The following is a 12,501-nucleotide window of genomic DNA, read 5'->3' on the forward strand; positions in this document are numbered from 1 at the left end:
GTCCCTTGTCCAAACAACATTAGGAAGGAAATAAAGGAGGCTGAATTGGTCAAGCTGGTATTTTATGCAGGTACAAACCAACACAAATGACTGATTGACAGTTTTATTTTTTAAATGTGCCAAACGTTTACTAAACAAGACTAAATTAGATTTGTAAAATTTCTCTGTAACCCATGAAAAAGTCATCATTTAGAGTAAACAACGCCATAGTAAAATAGAGTTCTCATTATTTTGCAAAAAAATATTTCTGATATTTCGAAACAAAAGATAAAGACAGACGGACAGACAGTTTATTCAGACTTATTCAGATAAAATTTATTAAATTCCCAATACAATTAGCAATACGGAAAGTTTTGAGAATGAGACATTTTGAAAACCAGAGAGCCATTGGCCCTATGAGGCTCACAAAGGAACTCGAAAATTCTGCAAGTAGTTCAAAATAATTAAAGCTCTTAATGAAACATAAATATTTAATACCTAGTTCATTTTTATTTTTGAAGTTGGTTGAGATATTATAAGAGCAAATGATCTGAAATAGGTGTATGAAGATTTGACAGTGTGACTTCTACAGTGTTAAAGGGATCTTTTCACGCTTTGGTAAATTGACAAAATTGAAAAAAGTTGTTTCAGATCCGCAAATTTTCGTTTTAGTTATGATATTTGTGAGGAAACAGTAATACTGAACATTTACCATGGTCTAATATAGCCATTATATGCATCTTTTGACGATTTTAAAACCTAAAAATTATAAAGCGTTGCAACGCGAAACGATTGAATAATTTGGAGAGTTCTGTTTTTGTCCTTAAATTTTGTGAAACTACGAAGATTGCTTTTATAAGGTATAAAATACGTCAAGTATGTACACTCGGCGGAATAGCTCAGTAGGCTAGAGCGTTTTTACTTCAGAACTCGGGCAGGACTCCAGGGGTCAATGGTTCGAAACCTGCTCCGGACAATGTTCTTTTCCTTTTTTTAATTTTATTCTTGATTTTTTACTGAAGCCTTTACGATCCAATGTTTACATTTATCAATATAAAGCATTTAATGAATGAATTAAAAAATGCCAAAATCTGTGAAAAGGCCCCTTTAAATGCTGTTTTTAAATTTGATCTAGTGACCTGCTTTTTAAGCTCACATAACCCATTTCTATCTCAGCATTGTGAAATAATAGGACAAATATTCTGACCAAGTTTAAGAAAGATTGGACAATACATGTGGCAATAAAGTTTCACTACAGCCATATAAGGAAAACTTCCCTGCCCCCTGGTGGCCATGTTTTTAAACTTACCAGAAACAGTGTTAAAGTCTGCCTACAATTCATTTGAATAAAAGTTCTGACCAAGTGTCATACAAATATGGAACTAAACATGTGACTTCTTTTTAATGTTAAAAAGATTTTACTATTTTACTATTTGGGAAACTGCCCCAGCCCTAGCTAGTGGCCATGTCTTTAAGAAATCAGAAACATTTTCAACCTAAGACAAAATATTATAAGAACAAATGTTCTGACCAAGTTTCATTCAGATTGGACTATTTATGTGACTGCTTGAGTGTTCAAAAGCTTTTGTTATAACCATATAACTTATAAGGAAATCTTCCTGTCCCCCTAGCAGCCATGTTTTTCAATGGACCGGATCAATTGTAGAACCTCACTCAGATATCATTAGAATAAATGTTTCCAACAAGTTTCTTGATGATTGAACATAAAATGAGTGTTCTGATTAAGTTTCATGAAGGTTCAACTTTTAATATGACTTCTAGAGTGTTAACAAGGTTATACAATAGACATCCAAGAAAAACTGCCCCGCCCTCTGGCAGCCATATGTTTCAAGGAACCAGAACCATTTATGAACTCAGCTCAGATATTATGAGACTAACTGTTCTGACAAACATCATGAAGATGAAAGTATAGATGTGACTTCTAGAGTGTTAACAAGCTTTTACTTTCATTTGACCAAGTGACCAAGTTTTTAACCTCACATAACCCAGTTGCGAAATAGCCCAAGATATCATTGAGACATAATTATGTTCTGACCAAGTTTCTTGAATATTGGACAAAAAATGTTGCCTCTAGAGTGTTAATAAGGTAAATGTTGAGGACGCAAGACTGATGACAGACAATAGGCGATCACAAAAGTTCATCATAAAAATCATTTTGTGTACTGCAACCAATTTTGTGGAGACTAGTTGCTATAATTCCAATAGCCATCAATCCATCTAAGCAAATTAAGGAATATTCTTTAACTTTAACTGCCCACTGAGACCTAAACCTATCTGACAGAAACATGATTATTATTAAACCCAACAAATTACAGTGATATGCTGATAATTTGTGCCAATTTTCTTTTCAAATTCCCATCATGCTCATTCAAGTCATGGATCTGACATAGTTTCAAGATATTCATATTATAAGGAATATGCTCTAATTCTAATGTGACCTTGACTTAAAAGGCTGTTGCATACAAACATGGTCTTAATATTATGATCATTTGCTACAATCAATTTTGAAATCTAATCACATGAGTTGGAAACGACCATCTTCTTTCACTGTATCAATGAAAGGAAAATGCACAAACTTAAAAAAGAATTTGCCGAAATTGAAACAACACACTTACTAAACTGAGGAGCTGCGCCATGAGCGCATGATACGCCCGTCGTTCGCCAATGAAGTAGTAAGGTAATTAACAGACGGACGGACGGACGGCTACGGTAGGACATTCAATGAAATCACGAAATTTTGACGAACAAAGTCCCATAACTCTGGAACGACAATTCAGAATTCCGTCAAAAACGAAAGGGGATCAGGGTTTATCAATATTAAGATTGTGTTGAAATTTGAAAAAAATCCATCGAAGGATATTTGAGCTACGGTAGGACATTCAATGAAATCACGAAATTTTGACAAACAAAGTCCCATAACTCTGGAACGACAATTCAGAATTCCGTCAAAAACGAAAGGGGATCAGGGTTTATCAATATTAAGATTGTGTTGAAATTTGAAAAAAATCCATCGAAGGATATTTGAGCTACAGTAGGACATTCAATGAAATCACGAAATTTTGACGAACAAAGTCCCATAACTCTGGAACGACAATTCAGAATTCCGTCAAAAACGAAAGGGGATCAGGGTTTATCAATATTAAGATTGTGTTGAAATTTGAAAAAAATCCATCGAAGGATATTTGAGCTACAGTAGGACATTCAATGAAATCACGAAATTTTGACGAACAAAGTCCCATAACTCTGGAACGACAATTCAGAATTCCGTCAAAAACGAAAGGGGATCAGGGTTTATCAATATTAAGATTGTGTTAAAATTTGAAGAAAATCTGTCAAAGGATATTTGACGTAGCGTACGACATTAACAGACGGACGGACGGACGGACAGACGGACGGACAGACGGACGGACGGACGGACAGACGCGGGGTATACCATAATACGTCCCGTCATAGACGGGCGTATAAAAACTGATGGGGTAAATTGATGGGGTAAAAACACTTAATCCCTTTATCCCTTTTGCCATGACCTTAGCATCAATATCTTTCCTTATGCCCACAAACATGATAAATAATGAAGCCTATTTTACTGATGATTATACAAATATTGTTGTTGCTGTTGTTGTGGATGATGTCATAGTAGATGTTGATGGTTATGATGATAATGATGATGATGATACATGTACGTAGATCTTAAACTAAGAATACTGTCTTGTGCATACCTTCTTGCAGGTGAGTGTCGATTAGTGACATCATCACTTCTTGTGTGCCTGTCATAGGAGCTAGTGGTGATGTCATCATATCGTGAGCTCGTGTCATAGGTTACCTTTGGGGTGGTATAGCTGACACCGAATTCAAAAGGAGCCCCTCCGCTAGGCTTATCATACTTGCCTCTCTCATATAATCTGTAAACATGTCAAAATAAAAACTGATGGGCTGAGCTCAAAACTGTTCTATTAAAAGTAGAAATCATAAGAGTTTTACTATCAATCCTTGATAAAAAAAGTTTTATAAACATGCCTTTTTTCTTTAAAATCTGAATGAAACATCCCAATATTATTTTTGCTTTAATTGCAATTTGGGTTTTGTCTTTTTTTGTGACCTTGACCTTTGAGGTTGGTTGACAAGTGTTACAAGAGACACGTCATCTTATGGTACTGAACATTTGTGCAAAGTTATTTTGCAATCCATCAATATATATATGAAAAAGTTATGCCTGAGAGAAAATTTCACACAGATGTACAGACAGACAGGTGTATAGATTGACAGTGCAACTGCTGTATGCCGCATTCTTCAAATGGGGGGAATAAAAGCAATCCAACCTCGAATAACAATAATAGAGAAAGTATTCATACAGGTAAACTGAACTTTCATTAAAAAGATCCCAATCAAAGGGCAAGAACTGTGTCCATTTTACATTAAATATAAATAAGAGTTGCCATAATGTTACATCATATAGTTCATTGTTAGTATGGTAACGAGTTTTTTTAAAGATTTGACCTGATGAACTTGTTTATAAATACATGAGACCTTAATTAAACAAGAGCTGTGTATGTGAAACACAATGCCGTATGTGAAACACAATGCCCCCACTGCGCTTTGAAGCCATATATTTGACCTTAGACCTTGAAGGATGACCTTGACCTTTCACCACTCAAAATGTGCAGCTCCATGAGATACACATGCATGCCAAATATCAAGTTGCTATCTTCAACATTGCTAAAGTTATGACCAATGTTAAAGTTTTGTGACAGACACACATATACAGTACACTCTACGCACATATACAGTACACTCCACGCATTTTCTCCCAAAAACGCGCTTCCTCCGCGGGGCATTTGTCTGCTAGAGAGTGATTCCGCAGCGGGGAAGGCGAGGTGTACTCGCTAAAATGCTTGGAGTTGCGCCAATTAGCTAATACACGCGGCGTTTATAGCATAGTCAGTAAACGCAGACAATTTCCGTTCTTATCAGGACACCACCGCGCGACACTGCGGTAGCAGTGCGCTACTGTGCATGCCAAAAAATAAAAACATTGTGATTAAAAATTGTTTAAATACTGTGGCTTATAAAAATAAAGATAATTGTATAAAGAATTAATATATGTTTTATTTCACAGGTACGTCTAAAATATGAATGAATATACGACACGTAAAGCGTTTTGACAAATTAATATTTAATTCACGACACATATATAACACAAGAATAAATGTTCCGTTAAATTTCCAAATGAGAATAATAGTTTGTAATCCGAAACACGCTTCCGATTTTTAATGTCAACATGACGTTTAAAAATGCTTCCAATATACAGTCATCATGTATATTTCCCGACAAAAGCATGCGAAAATTATGCTGCAATGTACAAGTTCAAGGTTTATGCGTGGAAAGCGTGCGTGTATTGATTATTTTATACAAACTTTGTAGTGCAGAGAACACTGAATTCTGTTGATTTCGGTTAAAAGTTTCTTTAGTATTTTTAAACACAGTTATATCACGAATAATTTGATATTTCGTCCAAATAAATTTCAATTCAAACACGCCGTATCTTTATCGTTACGGTCTTTTAGTAGAGTAATTATTGAAACAGTTATTGTACTGTATACTGATTAAAGAAAACATCTGGACGAAACTGGATTAAGTGTTTGGCGTTATGAAAACACGCAAAGCTTGTCTACTGACCTATTGTGTAGACTTCTGTCTGTGGTGTTTTGACAAAGGGATAAACATGTGTGAATGTCACTCTGCTGATTCGGTCCATAATTGACCACTCGCCAGCTGTCAATCAAACTCACGAAATAATCAATAAGATTTTGTTTATTGCAGCCACATGGTCCGACAAACAAAGACTGTCTGAGTAATGGATTAAGCGTTTTATGAAAACACAACTTAGTGGGTGGAGCGATCTCGTATTTGGCGACTGGTAAAAGATAATTATTTTATATACATACATGTATCTACTTGTTTCCTCCGCGTTGCCCAACGCCCAGGGCCGCAGCGTCGGCTTATCAATTTGCCGCTCGTTAACCTCGGCGGCACCAATCATGCAAACTCCACGCATCGCGGGATGTTCTTAATCTCCCTTGGTGGGCATGTCCGCGGATTAGCGAGGGAAATCGGGGAAAATGCGTGGACTGTACTGTACAATGACAGACAGACAGACAGGCCAAAAACAATATACTCCCAAACATTCTATCCTGGGGGCGTTAAAACTGCATAGAAATTGTCAAGATAAACAAATTCCACTAAGGGTGAGTCATAACTATGGCGTATAGAGGGTTACAAGGTTTTAATACGATTTCACTTTGTGACCTAGTTTGTGGAAGCATGTGACCAAGATTCAAAATTTGCATTAATATATAGTCTTAATATACATTCTAACCAAGTTTTATCAAGATTTAGTCACAAATTTAGCCTCTAGAGTGGTAACAAGTTTCTTTGGTAAAAAGATTTGACCTTTTGACCTAGTTTTTTAATAAATGTGCCCAAGATTCAAAACTCTGCCGAAACATTGTCAAGATAAACATTCTGACCATTTTCCTCAAAATTGGATAAAAATGTGACTTCTGTAGTGGCAACAAGCTAAAAGTTGAAGATGCACACCACACAATTCACAGGACTATAACAGAAATATTGTGATCACTGATGCTCACCTAGTGGAGCACATGGTTTCAATTGGACATTTTTGTAAAATGATTTTTTATATTCATGAATTTCTAATTCTGACATCATCAGAAAGCCTGTGCACATACAGGGTTTTTTCTCCTATGTAAAAAAGCCTTAAAACAGACACGATCGCAAAGCAAACAGACACAATCCCAAAGCAAAATTGTAAAACAAAATATCAAAATTTCCAAAAACATAAATAAAATAGTAATATCTATAGATATTTTTTTTACAAAGAAGTTTCTATGATTATTTCATTAACACGTAACAAGGTATATAACTATAATTTATATGATTTTTTCCCTACATGGCCAGGAAAAAATAATGTGTCAATATTTGTTGATAAAAAAAAATCCCAAATTTGCCATATTATCGATTTAAAAATAACAATTTGACCAGACTTTCCCAAAATGGCTAAAAAAAAACCTGACATACCTTGGTGAGTCATAGCTTTTTGCTGACGTTTCATTGGGCTTGCTGGTGATGTCATAACTTCTTGTGTACTTTGACATGCTATCACCATCAGTGAAGGGATCCTGGCTGGTTCTTAGCGTGGGATAGGAAAGGTAAGGTTCATGCAGATATTCTGAAAAAGATAGAACAATTATTAATATGAACTTCATTCTGGGAATACTGGTCTTAATGTATCCGCGTTTAGTGCCATCCCACATTTGACTGCACAGGCTTATCAGCGATGACACATCACCATAACTGGATTTTTGCAAAGATCCTCAAAACAAAAAATGCCATAAAAGCGAGCAGTGTTGTCCCTGCACAGGCTAATCTGGGATGACACATCACCATAACTAGATTTTTGCAAAGATCCTCATAACAAAAAATGCCATTAAAGCATGCTGTGTTGTTCATGCACAGGCTAATCTGGGATGACACCTTATGAAAAATGCATTAAGCCCAATTTTCCCATGATGAGGCTAATATTAGTATCTTTATTATTATTATCATCGCATGTCATCTATACTTCTATAGATATATAAGACTCTAGTTAGTGTGTCTTAAGTAATGTCCATATGGTGGTCGCAATATGAACAGAAATATATTAACAGTAGGGAATAGACAACCATAATGCAGACATGGAGAGAACTAACAAGAGAACTTTGTACAACATGTATGGCCATTAAATAGCACATGGTTTGGAAGTTTCAAGTGATGAAGTAGTAATTAGTAAATAGAAAGTGAAAGATAGATTGTGTGACCTTGACCTTTTATCAATAGGTTTCTTCCCATACTCCAAAGTAACCATTATACTGATTTGAACGATCATAGGTAAAATCATTCTCAAGATACCATGCAGAAACTAATTGTTGACATATTAAAAGCCCTGTGATATGTAGACCTCAAAATCAATTGGTTTCCTTGCTTCTCCCAAGCAACCATCATACTTATTTTGGTCAAAGCCTTCTCCAGAATAGTGCTGAAAAAAGCCCCTACAAGATCTCAAGACTTAGTGCCACAATAAATTTCCAGCTACAAGCTCCTTGGACCATAACCTTTGACCGAGTGACCTCAATTTCAAGAGGCATCTTCTCTCCTCTGAAATAACCATAAATACCAATTATTATTAACAACTGGTTACATTCCTATGGTCCTACCCCAGGTAACGTTGCTATGGCCCATGCCCCTGGTTACATTACTATTGTCCATGCCCCAGGTAATGTTGCTATGGTCCATGCCCTAGGTAACATTGCAATGGTCCATTCCTCAGGTTATGCTGCTATGATCCATGCCCCAGGTAATGTTGCTATAGCCCATCCCCTAGCAATTTACAGTAATAAGCCCTTGCTACCTTGACCTTTGCCTGTTACATGTAACTTTAAAATCATTGGTTGTCTTCATCCACATGGTTGTAGGTAAAGGTGTTCTCTAGTTCTTATACTGAAGCAAAATTAATGGTCTGTTGAGGGACTGACCAACAGAAGTACTATACCCCCACTTTTTTAGAAGGGGTTTGTAGTGATCATAAATTCTTGAGCTTTGGTCACAATATTTAAAATAAAACAGATTACAGGGCAGCGTTCTTTTCGTTCAAATTTGTGGCCTGTAAAGCGGACCCGTTCGCATAGGGGTCTTAAAAATTCCCAATTGAAGGTTTCCACATTTGTTTATTTAACCCTTTCAGTGCGGGAACCGAATTTTAAAGGCCTTTGCAAACAGTTTGGATCCAGATGAGATGCCATAGACTGTGGCGTCTCATCAGGATCCAAACTGTTTGCTATTCTGATAGTATTATTTGAAATAAAATAGAAGAAAATTTTAGAAATTCTGCAGACGACATTTTAGCAGACGACAAATTTCCCAGCATGCACATGGTTAAAACAAGATGTGTTTGTGAAACACAATGTCCCCCTATATGACGTTTGATCTTGTAGGATGACCTTGACCTTGACCCTTCACCACTCAAAATGTGCAACTCCATGAGATACACATGCATTTCAAATATAAAATTGCTAGCTTCAATATTGCAGAAGTGACATTACATGAGCAATTTTGACCCATATATTTGACCTTGAAGGATGACCTTGACCTTGACCTTTCACCACTAAAAATGTGCAGCTCCATGAGATACACATGCATGCCAAATATCAAGTTGCTATCTTCAATATTGCAAAAGTATTCATAAAATTAGCGATTTGGGCCACATATATTTGACCTCTGACCTTGAAGGATGACCTTGACCTTGACCTTTCACCACTCAAAATGTGCAGCTCCATGAGATACACATGCATGCCAAATATCAAGTTGCTATCTTCAATATTGCAAAAGTACTCATAAAATGAGCGATTTTGGCCACATATATTTGACATCTGACCTTGAAGGCTGACCTTGACCTTGACCTTTCACCACTCAAATTGTGCAGCTCCATGAGATACACATGCATGCCAAATATCAAGTTGCTATCTTGAATATTGAAATACTGCAAAAGTGTACATTAAATGAGCGATTTTGACCCATATATTTGACCTTTGACCTTGAAGGATGACCTTGACCTTGACCTTTCACCACTCAAAATGTGCAGCTCCATGAGATACATATGCATGCCAAATATCAAGTTCCTATCTTCAGTATTGCAAAAGTTATTGCAAATGTTAAAGTTGGCGCAAACCAACCAACCAACCAACAGACCAACCAACAGACCAACCAACAGACCAACCAACAGACCAACAGACCAACAGACAAGGCAAAAACAATATGTCCCCCACTACTATAGTGGGGGACATAAAAAAATCTCAACATTTTGTTCATCTCCCATCCAGCTCTTTATGCTGAACCTTAGTACCGTAATTACTCTATGTTTTCGGACACTCTTAAGTTTTCGGACACCCCTTTTTTTAGCAAAAATAATTATTTTTCGTGACTCTTTATTTTCGGACAAACGAGTTTTCGTCCGTTATTTATGTCTCTAAGTTTTCGGACAGTATATTTTACAGCGCTATTTTACCAAATTTCGAACCTGTTTTCGATATCTAATGACACTTCGATCATGGGGTTTTACAACCAGATTAACATCATAAAACATTGCGGGTGCATGCCTGAGGGCAATGGACCATTACATTTGCGTTATTGGGTTAATAACCTTGTAAACCGGTATTAAACAATGGTTTCGCCCGATAGCACAAGCGTTTTGACAATTACCAGGGGGTAGTACCAATAAACAGTTCAATCATCTACCGCAATGGTACTACTCCTTCTCAGTAAAATAACTGTGACAAATACTAAATGTTTCAAAGTGTGATGCACTCTATTACAAGTTTTACGAACAATGGAAGGTGTTACACAACAACTATCGGAAATGAACAAACAAAGAATTCATAGTTTGCTTTTTTATTGCGTTAATTACAGGTTTTTTACAAGCGTGTATCGGTGCATAACATGCTCATTTTTGAACTCGTTGGTCAAAGTACAACCTTGAAGTAACTTTCTGTCAAATAAATTATGCATTTACAATTATTTAAAATGCAGTGCACACATGTATAACTGTAATTTATACTAAACGGCATGGTATTTCACAAGCGCATGCTATTCCCGGTAGTCATTGATACAATTGACGCTATTTTCAGACACTTCCATTTTCGACTCTAAGTTTTCGGACACCTGTATTTTGTTAATATTTTTCGTATCTAAATTTTCGGACACGAAAAAATTTAATTATTTTTAAGTGTCCAAAAACATAGAGTAATTACGGTATATTGATATTGAAATCTCAATTGTAAAGTATTTGTTAGCAAAGAAAAACAACAATAAATTCCCAATGTTAGTCAAAATGACATGATTTTTCCCAATCCAAAGAGACCCGGCCTCATTCCCAACATGGTGACAACAACAACACTGTTATTATGTGTCAGTAGGAGCCCGACGACTCTGGCCAGACTGATGGACGGAAAAACAAAATCTAAAAGCTTGCATTTTGAACCTGAGAAGCCCTTTTACATGTACTGATGTTGTTTCCCAATTAAAGATATTGTCTGTGACCCCTATGCAAATAGCAGATTAATAATTTATGATTGATACACCTAAAAAATGAGTTCTTTTAATTTATACCTAATTAATACTTTGTGTCATGTTTTTACATGTAAATAAAATCACTTTATATTACTTACAATATGCTAAATGAATCCTTCTGTTCCAAATACAATTGTAGAAGAATTCATGGTTGAAAATAGTACTCTTCATAGACAGTAAATACCAAATTATTTATCCAACACGTATTCCTTCATTCAGATTTGTCAAATTTACATTTAAAAAAATTAAAACATGTGTTCATCGTTATTCCAAACAGTCATTTGTGTCATGTACTATTTTCACCCATTTTCTTAACAAATCCAAGATCCCACGAAAGTGTGCAAGACTGATTATTATCACCTACAAAAACTACACCTGCCGAAAGAAAATAACCATGTCTACAAATAACAGAGAGATATCTCTGCTATAGAATTAGTTGCCAATTACATCACATATTACAATTTTACCTGGCAATATATGAGTATGAATGCACATGTGCATAGCTTGTCTAGGGCTGCACATACACATTCCCCAGTACCATTTATTTTCTGAGAATTGTTGAAATTACAAGCATTGATTTCAAGGGTCTTATGCATTGGAGTATATATAAAAAAAATTGTAGTCAGAAAAGTTTTACACCTTGATCAACAAAAAAAATGATATGATTTACAATTTTATCATTATTACTGACATGCAGGAATTTCATCAAAAGATTTACAAGAAAAAAAACTGTCACTTAATTTCATTGAAAGAAACATTGCAAAGAAACCTTTTCAGTAAGTCAGAAGTATTTTAGAATTTGGTCATGAAAGTGACATAAAATATGTACATTGTACATTAGCATAACCTCTAAATTGAATTATTATCAACAAACAATATTTCTATACGGTTCATAATAAATAACAGTGAAAAACAGTTTTTATTTCAACTGGTTTGTTATAACTATTTTCTGTAAAAAACTTGCTACAGCATTATTTCTTAAATTTTTCAAGAAGCTTAACCATTTGCGTCAAAAGAAGCAAAGTGAAAATGGCTTTTGCAACCAGCATAAAACCAGTACAGCCTGCGAGTAAATTGCAGTCTGTTCAGGTTTTATGCTGGTTGCTGCTCATCATAAGGGTTGAAAATGAAGCCTTTAAAACTTGAATTTAGTAAAAAATGTTTTTAATTAAAGTCAACTTTCTAAGGGACTACAAATGGGTCAAAATGCGTATCTAAGTGGTAAAGGGTTAATATATCTCTTATGCAACCATCATATTAAAAGAAAGCCGAAAAATGTCTCTGAAGTCAGTTTGTATGTGTTTGGAAAATAGGTCATGAGTT

The 12,501-nt window shown here is 35.5% G+C and overlaps 1 protein-coding gene across 1 annotated transcript in view; it reads right to left on the bottom strand.

The window, feature by feature from the left end:
• LOC127847988 (microtubule-associated protein futsch-like) overlaps positions 1-12,501 on the bottom strand; it is a 196,489-nt gene that overhangs the window by 140,680 nt on the left and 43,308 nt on the right. The window contains 2 exon segments of the mRNA XM_052380241.1: positions 3,720-3,902; positions 7,096-7,246. Of these exon segments, the coding sequence (XP_052236201.1) occupies positions 3,720-3,902; positions 7,096-7,246 (334 nt within the window).

Source organism: Dreissena polymorpha, chromosome 10, assembly GCF_020536995.1.
Source record: "Dreissena polymorpha isolate Duluth1 chromosome 10, UMN_Dpol_1.0, whole genome shotgun sequence".
Lineage (NCBI taxonomy): Eukaryota > Metazoa > Mollusca > Bivalvia > Myida > Dreissenidae > Dreissena > Dreissena polymorpha.